The sequence below is a fragment of the Mizuhopecten yessoensis genome, unplaced genomic scaffold (genome assembly GCF_002113885.1).
Source record: "Mizuhopecten yessoensis strain PY_sf001 unplaced genomic scaffold, ASM211388v2 scaffold10175, whole genome shotgun sequence".
NCBI lineage: Eukaryota > Metazoa > Mollusca > Bivalvia > Pectinida > Pectinidae > Mizuhopecten > Mizuhopecten yessoensis.
Window position 1 is genome coordinate 66113 of NW_018408416.1, and position 14028 is coordinate 80140.

The 14028-nt window shown below is 33.8% G+C and overlaps 1 protein-coding gene across 4 annotated transcripts in view; it reads right to left on the minus strand.

Moving 5' to 3' along the window:
• The window catches only part of LOC110459644 (neurotrypsin-like), a 72496-nt gene extending 60950 nt beyond the window's left edge, over positions 1-11546 (minus strand). For 3 of the 4 annotated variants that reach the window (XM_021511990.1, XM_021511989.1, XM_021511992.1), the window contains exons 1-5: positions 11403-11546; positions 8720-8861; positions 5823-6004; positions 4986-5133; positions 4563-4747 (exon numbers count right to left, since the gene is read on the minus strand). In XM_021511990.1, the coding sequence (XP_021367665.1) occupies positions 4563-4747; positions 4986-5133; positions 5823-6004; positions 8720-8861; positions 11403-11463 (718 nt within the window). In that variant the 5' untranslated portion in view covers positions 11464-11546. The remainder of the gene's footprint in view (positions 1-4562; positions 4748-4985; positions 5134-5822; positions 6005-8719; positions 8862-11402) is intronic. The other variant, XM_021511991.1, reaches the window with a different exon arrangement.
• Between the last annotated feature and the right edge of the window lie 2482 nt (positions 11547-14028).

Below are 14028 nucleotides of genomic sequence, written 5' to 3' on the forward strand. Positions count from 1 at the left end.
GTAATAACAATCCAAAGATGAAATTAAAGTCCTACGTATTCGTTTTCCCCTTTATTTACTGAACAGTGAGGATTCTACACATTCTGGTGTTGATATAATATAAATATAAATATGAATATGAATATGTATAATCAAAGAAGTAATTGCGACATTTGTCAATCCGCCCCATTACTAAGACAGGAACATAAAGAATTGGAGAGATGAACAGTCACCGGCCACCGGCTGGTAACGTCCATCTTTAAATCTTCAGATTGATTGCGCAAGTAAAAATTAGATTTATCCAGCTTAGTTAAGATCAATGACAACTGTTATTTTGATACCAAATATTACACTATTTCAAGAAAGAATGTTCTTTTCATGGAAGATTTAAGCAGAATAATATGTGAAATTTCTTTACTAACGAGAAAATTCCCATTTTTGACACGTTTATTTAGAAAGTTCTAAAACGAGTCGTTACTTGCTTTAAAGTTGGCTACTAATATTATCTTTCAACATCAGGAATTTCAAAAAAAATGACAACCAGTAAATTTTTCATATAACACTTTTAATTCAAAACAAGAAAATCGAAGCTTTCTTTCCACTTTTCCTTTAACTTGTGTTTCGTTTAAGGTCACAAAATAAAATGTGCTAAAATACTTTTTTGTATGGGGAGTCAGACAAGGAATTCTTTCCTTGCTTAATTTGTTTAGAGTTAACGATGTAAAATAATTTGTTTAATGAGTGGGCAATGGGCAAAATAAAATAATAACTAGAACTGTAAGCCAAAGGCTAACTAATCACCCCCCTCTCCTATATAAACCTGAACTGAAAGCTAAAGGATAACTAAGGCAAAGCATTGCAAAGCAATCCATAGTCTCCCACCAATGTTTATTTTTAAAAGTATATAGGTCACTGACATACTTCTTGTACTCCCTTCCCATACCAAAACATACCGAACATACCCAGATGAACCAGTTTTGCTGAAATCATCTTCGTAGTTAAGAAGGAGTTGGCAAGACACAGATTTCTAACCAAAGGCCATATCTCCTTAAAAAGGGTCGAAATGAAAAAATACTATCCTGATGCACGAGGGTAATAACCATATCTGTAAACTTTCATTGAAAACGGCCCAGTAGTTTCTGAGGCAGACAAAAACATTTTTCAACAAAGGGCCAAAACTCCTTCTTAAACGGTCGGAATGACTTAGATGCACAATGTCAGTGGGCAGTTACCATATCTGTAAACTTCCGTCGGAATTAGACCAATAGTTTTGAAGGAGTTGTCAGAACAAGTCTTTTTCAACAAAGGACCATTACTACGTAAACAAGGGTCAGATTGAAAAAATAATACCTGGATGTACAACATCCGGTGGTAATTATCATATCTGAAACATTTCGTTGAAATCGACACCTTAGTTTTGGAGGACATGTCCGGACAAGGATTTTACAACAAAGGGCCATATCTCTGTGAAAAAAATGCTCAGAATGAAAAATTTATTCCTGGATACACAACTTCAGGTGGAAGTTATCATATATGAAAGATTTTGTTGAAATGTGTCCATTACTTGAGAAGGAGTTGTCCGGACAAACTTTTTCTACGGACAGACAGACGGACAGACAAGCTGATTTTAGTATACCGCCTAACTTTGATGAAGGGGGTATAATAAAGTGTATAATAGTTTTACTATAAAGATTATTTTATTGTTTTTTATTACTATGGCAGAAAAAATATTCATGAGTTATTACTGCTGCACATGACTTTAAAACATGCGTAACATATTGAAGTGTTTTGGCATGATACAAAAACAGAAAATGTATCGGTATTTATCATAATAAACATTGTTCGTTAAATCTTCATGATTATGTGAAATTGGGCATTGATCATGTTAGGCATGCTAAAAGAGTAATTTATCGGTTTTGATATTACATAAAAATGATTATATAGACAGAACATATACATGGAAAGTTTTTTAAAGAGGTTTGAAATATAGACTACCATTATAACTATATATAGGCAAATTTCCAAGTTTGTTTATATTTTTAATTCTGTGAAAATTGTGCATGTTTTTCTTATTAAAAGTATCACTATGCTTACTTTATGTATACCAATATGACGTATTTAGTATCAAAATAACAGTAATTTTATACATTATACACTATAATAATTTATTTTCAAAATAACATTCGCCTGTGACATTTATCTTTCATTTTTTCAGGATAACCCCGTCATTCAACCTGGTTTTATGCAAGGAGGTCTACTACGGTTACCAGTAGAAATTATGAATAATCATTTGTGCAGTTATTGATCGTTTTTATGTATCTACATATGGCAAAAGAAAAAAGAAATCAAAGTGGGGGCCAAATGTTGACCCCACCTTAGGAATAGAATCCCCTAAAAATACCATGTTAACCGGTAATATATGCTCAACATCTATTCCTGCATACAAATTATCAAATTTATTGAGCATAGGAGAAAGAAGTTCAATGAAGAAACGCAGTAATGGCGAAAGTGAACAACAGACTTGCTTTAAGCAGCAAGATTTAGCGGCCAATTGACAATGAACTAGTTTGTCGAATAACCACCGGGAGCGACAAACGATAATAGTTCGTTCATACCTCGATGGTAGAAGGTTTGAACGTTGATAACTTTTTATGCATTATAGGTTGGACAATCATTCTTAGCAACTTCCTGTGTGACCTCCAAACGATGGTTTAGCAAATAGAATCGCCTTGCTACAAGGGAATCTTTTTTGTTAAGTTTAAGGAAGCAGCGGTTTTTGCTGATTCCGAGTGCTTTGTTGCTAATTTCACCACCATACTGCGTATTGCTTTCTTTTTAAATGCTATCAGAAATACTACATTGGTCGATGACAAAACGTGTGTGAAGCGTGTACAGGAACACAATTTGCTTATATCTTTTATGCAGATTTGAAGGGACCGTATTGTGCAGAAGAGGCATGAGTAGGTAGCTTGCATCTTACGGCATCTAGCACTGCCCAACCACGTACTCATTTACAGCTGCGCAGACTGGAACAAGTGGAGAAACTTATTTTGCTCAAAGATACAACACAGTGCCGTGCCGAGACTCGAACCCGCAACCCTTTGGTCACGAACCCGGCGTCCTACATGTAGCACTAGACTACCGTGCCTCCTGAGCTTCGCTGAAGATTCAATTATGTTCCAGTTGGTTTTCAAAATTAAAAGATGTTGGGAATCTTTGGGTGGAGTGTATTTTAAAATTATACAAAGAATTCACTTTGTTTTAGGTTTGACTCTATATTCATTTATATTCAAACAGACCAGCCCTGCCTAGTACCACGACATCGTCTTTTTCGCAAACTTTCAAAGTGGATTTTTATCACTTACAGAGAAGATGGGAGTCTAGTTCTACGCATCGACGTTCGAAGATAACATCGGAGACTTTGCCTCCAATGCATAAGGCTTGGGAATAGAAGATGCTCCTCGTGAATCAATCGCCTCAATAGCATATAATGATCAAGAGATTTTATGGGGAACAAATCGACCTCAACAGGTGTGTAAACATGCAAATTAGGAAGTGCTCAAATTGTAGCATGTTTTTTTTTTTTTTGATTGGCACATAGTTGCTTTGGAGAGAGGGCATACACCCATACTAACCTGGTGACAGGGCATACACATGCTGTATAGATTAATAAGATGATGCGTTAAATGGATAATGTACAGATGAAGTTTTAAATGTCCTAGCCAATCACAGGCCAGGGTGGCAATCTGGAATTTTACAATCAGCATGAAAAGTAATAAACTTGGTCGAAACCTCATATTTAGGAACACTTCTACTAAGTTAGAAGACAATCGGTGTAGCTTTCTTGGGGAGCGGTCAAAAACATCTCAGTCAATGAGACGTCAGGGTGACCATCTTGCATTTTCTGATCGGCACAAAAAGTAAGAACATTTGTTTGAAACCTCATAAGGAATATTTGTACATTTAAAGAAGCGAATTGCTGCAGATAATCTTGAAAAAAAGTCGAAAATGTCTCGTCTCAGCAATTCAGTGGCCATGATCGGCCATCTTGTATTCTCCAATTGGTAGTTACTCTGCCAGTTCTTTTCTGAATGAGACCACTTGCGAACGTGTCCGCGATCTTATTAATATAAAGCAGCATAGCAAAATTTCATCGAAATCCATTCACATTTACTCAAGTTATCGTGCTCGCAAGCTCCAGTCTTTATAGTCTCCAATAGTTATTAAATTTCCCGTAACTCTGCCAATTTCTGTCTGATCGAGACTACTTTCGAACCTGTCCGAGATCTGATTGATATAAAGCAATAAAGCCAAATGTATCGAAACCATTTACATTTACTATAAAATTATCGTGCTCACAAGATAATGACGACAGACGAAGGCGGATGACAATAGATCACTATGACCTATGTCCAGGTGACCTACAAAGGTTGATGTTATCTCTACGGTACATTTAATAGGGAGACAAACAGCAAAGCTTTATTATTTTGTTAGACGAAATAGGACTGTTGCAAAAAGGAAGGTCATAAAAATAAGTTAAGATGTTGTAAATGTTGTTACTGTTGATATGAACGAGACCCTACCTTTACGTTCCGTGCATTGTAAATAAATCTCGTCACTGTAAGAGTAGCAATTATCATTCCCCCAGCCCCTGAAGGGACAATCCTGAAGGGAAGTTTCGTTGCCGTGACATTTAACGTCGTCCATCCAAAATTCGACAGAACTGCTTGCTCTTTCAGAGTAGGACACTTCTCGAAAGGATCCGCCTCTGCCATAAGAAATATTTTAAAACATTATGTGAAGGTAAAAATTTCCAATAAGTATACTTGCTAGTATTACTAAAGAAAGATTGAAATTAGTTTCATCGCAAATCGTATTATTTTGAAATAACAAATTCCAAGTGATATAAATACGTATTGAATATTTGAAGTTTTTGAAAATATTTTTTCTTAAGTGTTTCGATCGAAGGTATGCAATTAGAATTTATACAAATGTACATAACTTACTCATATCCTAGCTGACGACATGCCACTTGAGCATTTTGAGGATGAGCATCCCATTTATCCCTGCATATTGTTCCCCATTTGCTGTCGTGATATATTTCTAGTCTACCTTCATACTGAATCGGGCCATCATGTAACCGTAATACACCATCTACAAAGAAGACATCACCAGTTATTATTTTCCTCCTTGTCTTTTCAAAAAAGAACACACTTATAAAATGTTAAAGCTCGTATATCCCTGGTTAAGCTACATTCAGATGTGGTACATGCATGCCATAAGAACTTCGAAAAATACTACGAAAAATTCGTTAAATAAAATGGCAATAAAATTAGTAAGATTACCAAAAAAAGGGAGTATAACAAATGTGTGTTTCGAACGCATTATCCAAGAATATGTCCATTCAAACTTGATATCTGTAAACATGACGACTTCCTTTGCACAATTAGGTTAATTCATGAAACATATCTATCTTCTTGTGACAATGCATGTATGTGTACATCAAATGATTTTGTTAGGTAAGATGGATGATAGATCGAGGACAAAGCCTACAGAATGTGCTGAATCAAAGTTCTTTTATGTACCATTATTGTAACTTATAGCATTAATCATATTCAATTTTCAAGTGCTTTTTGAAAGTATGTTCTTCTCATGAATAACACATAGTAATACATAGTCAACTACACGCAACCATAACCATTGCTAAATGTATAGTTTTACCTAACTCTATAAGACATAACTGTTAAACACCTAACTTTATAAGACATAACTGTTAAACGTATGTACTTTACAAACTTTCTTAATAGGAAGATATATTGCACAGATTTATAGATTTATAATACCTTTCTTTGGTTTGCATGTCACGTAAACTTCGTCCTTGTCGGAGTGTTTACATCCACTCGAGTCCTTTCCGGTGGAGCTACATGCTTCAAGACGGTTTTCACTTCCCTGACAATCTATTACTTCTGACAAAAATGTTTTGTCACCTACTTCTGAAGCTGTTACCCGTCTCCAGGATCCGCCCCTGTAATAATAAAAACACACATACAAATAAATATATAATAAATATCAATTAAAAAATCTTTTATATTGAAATTTGATTGAACATTATCTCGTACGTTAATATGTTGAAAAAGAACAAAGAACATATTTTTTTATGAGAGCAATAATTTATACAAATAAGGAGGTTTGAGATAGCTTGATATATTTTATATGTACAAGTTAATAATATTCCAGAAAATTTTGACTCCGGTGCATGTACTTGTCATAGGCGTGACATCACAATTGAAACAATTGAAACTTACAACCAATCACAGGGCTGATAGGTCATATTACATGGGTTAATAAGCAAACATATGATATGGATACTTTCACTCGATAACACAGTATGTGATAAATATATTTAATGCCGTTAGTCTGTATAATTATAAACACAGTTCTCTTATTTGTCTAGCTTTGCAATTTGCATTGCATCATGTACATTTATAATTCATCGCATTCATGTATTAAACAGTGGTTCAATGATTTTATGTTTTAAACAAGAAATTTTACTTTTTGTTTTGTGTTTTTTTCCACAATGATGAATGTTTATTTTAATGACACAAATGAAATGGTGTGTTTTGTTATCAATAATTATCAATTTAAAACCCTCTTAAGGATCATTTATATAACATAAAATCACATATTTGACCAACTTTGAAGTGTAATATCTACATTTTGTATAACACTGACTATTGGAAATTAAACATATAACCAGACCAAGTAAAGGAAAATATTTATTTGGCAAAACGTTGCGTTAGAATCACAAATATTTTATTTAACTAAAATTAGTATGCAGTAAAGTCGACATGTATTAAACAGTGGTTCAATGATTTTATGTTTTAAACAAGAAATTTTACTTTTTGTTTTGTGTTTTTTTCCACAATGATGAATATTTATTTTAATGACACAAATGAAATGGTGTGTTTTGTTATCAATAATTATCAATTTAAAACCTCTTAAGGATCAATTATATAACATAAAATCACATATTTGACCAACTTTGAAGTGTAATATCTACATTTTGTATAACACTGACTATTGGAAATTAAACATATAACCAGACCAAGTAAAGGAAAATATTTATTTGGCAAAACGTTGCGTTAGAATCACAAATATTTTATTTAACTAAAATTAGTATGCAGTAAAGTCGACATATTTTTGTCCTTGTCTTGTAATGAATTAAGAGCTGTTCCATTTTTAAATGAAATTGAAAATCCCATGTTTGATTACTTTGTTCTATAATTGGTGGATATAAAATTGGTTACGCATGCCAAAATATGTATTAATGAGACAAACGACAAAACATGTTAAGACTAATACTCTTGTTGTTAAAATCTTTGACTTTGCCACCTTTTACTGTTAGGTCAACATTGCATGAGATGAGGTTTTAGCCATCCTGTTTTAGCCCTTCTTTTAAGATATCTGAACCATAATGGCATTTCTACTTAGAATTATACACTCAAAGATAAAATAATATGCTGTTCAGCAGTTGCTTGTGTAATCCAAACTTCTCACTTTCTTTCTCAGTACCGTAAATCGGGGTCGCATTCGTATTGTGATGCTATATGTTCAAGAAGTAGAATAAATGGTACATGTATGTAAATTTGAAAAAGTGTACGATACACAGGACGATCTAGACTTTCCTATCAGAAACTTTCCCTTTTTTAATAGTATCATCTGCTTCCCCTACCACAGTGTTTACATGTCGCAGTTGCTTTGGTACATAAGAGCTTGCTCTGAATATTCAGAATTTCGTGATAGATGTCGACTGCTGACGAACAAATTCAAAAAACAGGGTTTCCAGTAACTGAAGCAAATATGTTCAATTTAAGAATGCTATTTAGCCATACTAATAATTAAATATTTTGGAATATATTGATTCTGGAGCAACGTTTTGACAAGTTCGTCTTGAAATCTTTTTAATTTTCAATACTCAGTGTGACATACAATGTACACTGCAAAGTTGGTCTAATAAGTGGTTTTCGTTATTTTAAGTCCCCGAGAAAGTGAAAAATACTTTTCCTGAAGGGATGTTTTTTTATACTTTTGTATCTGTTAATATATATATATATATATACTGTAGATACACATCATTGAGAAACACTGATATAAAATTCTGATGCGAATTGTTTGATGCTTTGGCTAATTTTTGTTAAAGCGACTGGACTACAAATGTAAACCATCATCGCAGATTAATAAACTTTAAACGGTTAGCCTTATACTGTTTGTGCTGTTAAAGAGAGAGTCACGTCACGGTATGGTTGACCTATGAGGAAACACTAAATGCTGACCCCAATATAACTTTTGCGAACTAGACAGTACAGACTAAAATACAGGGGAATTATGTTTTTTATTCGATGATGTATGGGGCAATGATTTGAGTAAAGCAAGAGGATATTATTTATAATTTCTATAAGTTCTAGGCATCCTCTCGTTTCAGCATAAGTTTAACCAAGACACAGTTGGTATATTTACATGTGATAACTGGTTAAAATGATTGTTTGATTTTTCGTTTAAATTGAACGCAAACAATTTACTGTGCATAACATTTACAGCAATCTACCTAACTAACAACTAGGAATCACTTAATTATGTTTTATGTTAGAACTATTAAAAGCATTTTTGTGAATAACGATAATTTGTACAGAAAAAAAAACGTGAACTGCAGCACTGCCAATTCGCATCATTGTATTCTTACTTTAACCCCAGCTGCCTACAGGCGACGATAGCATTATTATTGTTCCAGTTGTCACGACAAATTGTCTGCCATTCTCCATTGTCGTATATTTCGAGTCGTCCTTCATATTGGTCATCCCCTCCATTCAGACGTAAGATTCCTCCTGTTAAAATTTGAGACTGTGTGTTATGCAGACGAACACGCCCTAGCAATTCCATCATACCATTGTTTCAAATAAATACCAGCTTTAGTTGATTAAACCCCCCAATGATATACTGTTTGAATGACATGACGTGATCACTTTCTTCATTTGTACATGTAATATACTAGCACCTTCTATTCACGCTTATTGTCCTTTTCACAGTGATAATACTGGACCTGTCTGGCAGTTGACTTCACAGATAGATGTATTGTTAAGTCATCTGCCAACCCTCACATATCAATGATCAGTACTTTCACTGGGGCTGCTCCAAAATAAACAATATATTCACAACTATCTAAAAACTGCGTATTGGGTTCTGCTAGAAGTAGCCCTAAGCGCCAGGAGTCGAACCCTTGTCTAGCAACATAACGAGGTTCAAACGCTTTCAAACGCTCTGACAATAGTCTTTATCGCCCTTCTTTTCCATGGAGTTTAGGAAAACAATCAAGAATTGTTGTCCAGAAATACAACGATTTTAAAGTTATTAATACGTATATAAGTGTTATTTCTTTTAATCTTGACCATCATCGACTTAGAAAAAAATTGTCAGATAAATTGACCTATCAACATTTATTTTGTACATTACATTAGCTCATACTAAACCGTCAAAAAGCATAGGTTGGCGTATTGTGATGAAATGTATTAGCCATGCATATTTTGTGAAAAGTGCCAACATGCATGGAATCGTGAGTATGATTCGATTTATGGTTGACAATACTTTTTAGTTGAGTTCGGTGCAAATATTTTGTAGCAGACTTTCGGAATATCCATGGGACTCTACCTTAACAGTTTCCTGACCTACTTGCTTATGGTGATTTTTTGACGCAGAATTTATAAAAGAGCTTGCGTATCTACACCAAACAAAAACTGTATTACTGTCTTTAAACCAAAACCTGCAAATAAGGTTTGCAATACTGTCCTCAAATAAATTACAACACCTGTAACATTTCATGTGTGGCTAGATTTTAAGCTATAATCTGTATTCATATTTTCGCGGGCATACAATGTTTTCTTGTTTTTCATAGGTGGAATTTGTACTATCAGGGGCATGAATTTGAAACACCTTCAATAATACGTATTTGAATTTCAATATTTTTTATTGTCAAAGGACAAATGGATTGGGCAGCCGGCATAGCCTATTTAAGCCCTTTCTAAACATAGTAACAGACAGTGGTACAAGCATAGACATAGGCATTAGAACACATACAAACACATATAAACAAGTTGGTATTATCAAATTAATAATCAAATTAGGGGAAACAACTACTAATACTGATTTTTATTATAATTAAATCTAATGGTTTAAATTCTAATCTTTTATTTTGAAATTGAAAAGACATATAAAATATATACCGGTATATATATATATACATATTATGAAGAGAAAAGAAAAATAATTCGTTGATGGAGCTGCATGTATAAACATTTGATGGGATTAAATTACCGCACCCAACAGATACAAGCCGAAAAGTCGATTGTATCACACAAGGCAATCCACTGATGAGTTTGGAAATTCAATCCCACCAAATAGTTTGATTTATGCATATTAAACACAGGTTAGATATATAATTAACATGTTGTAAAGCTTTATATTCTTATTTATGTAGTTGTTTCCCAATATTTTTTAATAAAATAGTATAACTGGTCTTCTGAACCCCAGCCCCCCCTCACTAACAATGTTTAAAAATAAGCAATGAAGACAAATAGGAAATATTAATATTAATATTCATGTACCATTTCTGGAAATCAGAAGAATTACATTGAGAAAAAAATTAAATGTAAATTAATAAATAAAGTGTAAATATATAAAATGTAAAATTTCATTCAAAATTGAAGTTAAATGTCCTGAATCTTCTCGAACTTAAAATGTAATTGGATATATATAGGAGAATATGTTTATTGTCATTTTCATCACATCTCTCACAACCATTTAGCATGACATCTAATGAAAAAGTAGAATACGATCTTCAGTGTATTTGATACAATCATGGAAGTAATGAGATGCTGTTTTTAAATCTAGAACCACAAGAACATGCAGAGGACTCAGTAAGATAATCTTTCTGACGGTCATTATTTAGGTTACTGGCCTCATTTCTCAACTGACAAAGAATAATACGTACATGTTCATTCTAATGAAGACACGTAACCCTAGAGGATATGACAAGCCATGTGATGAAAATCAATGAACGACAGCTATGTACAACTTATTTACCATTCCCTGACAAAATCTCTCTGGAAAATGTAACCTCAATGTCATACATCGCTAATATAACATGGACATTGGGGTGTTCACATGATATATATACTTTTCACTTTGTGTTGAGGTTACGACGCAAGTTGATACAAACTGCACTAGATGTACACCAGCGTTACATAATGTCAACAAACATGATATGTTAATACCGGTTACTGGGAAGGCATGTCGGGCTTAAATACGTCGATTGCCTTTTCAAATACTAGTTATTAGTTATAAAACTGTACGAACAAAATGTAAATTCTTACCAACATATGAAGTCAGAAAGCTCAAACCCATAAAAGCAACACATATAGAACGGTCTGCCATGGCAGGTGACTTCCTTGTTGTGAAATGAAGAGCAGGGTGTAATATAATATAACCTAGCGAATGTAGGGGTTTGGTGACCTGTTTACAATGATCCGGGTACTCTTACTGAAGCACTTACGTACTGAGATTCCGTGCGCACTCAGCCAAATAATTAAGGTTGTGTACTAATACATAGCAGCACACTTACGAACATAACAAGATCTTGTGTCACGCTGTACAACAGTATACACACCTGTGTTGTGCCGCTATAGTATGTTTGTTTGTTCAATTTTACTTTGTATGTCAACAAACCTATACATAAACAATTTACATTCTGAAGAGTCTTATCGTAGTAGATGCATAATCTCTCTCCTAGAATCTGTACTACAAAAATTCATCAATATTCGTGTGATAATAAAGTAAGTCTCAAGTATACTGACCATGTCGTTAGAATCTTAATTATCTCTCTTATAGAGACTTTCGCAACAGGACAAAAGAAGGCTATAGAGGTTGTTGTAGGCCTTTCCTCATCATCGTTTAAATTGACGGTATGCTTATCTAGCGATATTAGGAGGCATTTTAAAAGAGTGATACAGTTGCCGATGCATTCAAAACATTGTCAGACTCACTAATCTCTGTGTTTATGTAACAACTTCTGCTGCAGTCATCCTAATGAAATTAGAATCTATTCGAACAAAAACATTGTACCTTATAGATAAAACTGGATAAATAACGGGGAAGGAAATGATGAAGACCTAAAACAGGAGTTCAAAATTAGTGACAAAGTCCAATGCAACACAATGTGTGAACATGCAGTTTACATATGTATACCATGCAGTTAATCTTTTTTCATGCAGGACGGAACTGGCGATACACTATTCACTGTTCGTGACTCTCTAATAATCTAACGTCATTACTTGTCGTGCAGTAAATTCCTCCTCTTGTTCATTCTGTAGCTTCTGGTATTTCTGTTATACACAGGGAAATGCCAAACACGTGGTACATGTATGCATTCAGTTACGCTAATATATTGCTACTCATATTGCCTACTTATTAATATCAGAGGCAGATATACATAGAAAAGGAGAATTCGGTAGAAAGAAAGTCTGAGATTGGGAATGGGTGGGGGATGTGGAGAGAGGGCGTTCTATAATCTGTTCGAGGCATGAATATATTGCTTAGTATATATAAATATCGTTTTGTTTTCTTGTTCCGAGAAATTATCTAAAACAATGATATCCTAACACTTACATGTGTATATGATTATAACGTTGTGTACTTTACATCATTTTGAAATACAATGTAAATGATTTTTTTTTATAGAACACTTTTATTGAACACTAAATCAAATAAATATTACTTTAACAATTTATTAACTTAAATGTCAACGTTTTTAATAGAGTAAAGTAGGGAAAAATAACTGAAGCTTTAAGTTATGAGTTTGAAAAAAAGGCTTCCTTAAAATTATGTTTTTTCAAAACCCTACAAAAATTCATTTGAAATTAATTATGTGTATGTGCATGATATTCGGTGAATTCTGATATTAGAAATATTTGTTCTTGTTCCTGAAGGGTTTTTTCAATGTTTTCTTACATTATATCATTTTGTTTCGTTAGATTAGAAATCCTTGAAAAACGGTTATTGACATAAAACGTTAATGCTTGTAACTGCACTTTAGATATTCCCCGTCAGATTTTGATATGCTCCAAGGAAAAAAACAAACAAACAAAACAAAACAAATTTCCGTGTAGCACCTGGTGTAACACAGGTACGCGAGTCTCATGACTGATAAACACACTTATTGAATATAGTAGCATTGCTTCATATATAGCTCGTAAAACCAATTAACTTTATTATGGTTAACTACTATAATTACCCTTTTTGTGTTTCAAAAATAGAATTTCAAATTCCCAGAACCTCCCTTCGGAAGCTCCTCTTACACAACCTGTTTTTAAAAAGTCTGCCGTGTATAATATCATGAGTGTGTATAAACCTGGAAAAAATATAATCAAAATAAAAGAAATTCAACCGAAAACTCTTATCAAAGCAGGAAAAGGGAAGAGTCATGCGTATTCTCAGTTTGCCATGAATGCAAAAACACTGGCGATAGAAAAACGAAATCCAGACAGTCTAAAACCCACGATGGCTTTTCCTACCCCATTTAACATAAAATACGAAACCAAATGAACAGAAGCCTTCACTCGATCGAATTTCTTTTCTCCAAACCAATAACAGAAAAAAATATCCCTCTAGAATGATGGATTGCTGAAGAAGATTTCTAGATCGATCAAATGGTGCAGTCTGAAATGTCCGCAGTAACGTCAACCAGGGCAAGGCCTGATGTCCTAAGTTATCTTACCTTAACGGTCGAATGCATATTCCTTTAGAATGATAAGAACCTGAATGACCAGGGCACATAGATAATGAAACGTGGTCATCACCCAAGCCTCAAATAAGCATCAATTGTATATTTTTGTAACTAGTGACTGCAGGAGCTCTTAAAGTGAATACAATGTAAATCGATTGCCCTCATCTTTTACATATTTATGTGCTCTGAGAATTGATTCTTGGATAGCTACCCAGATT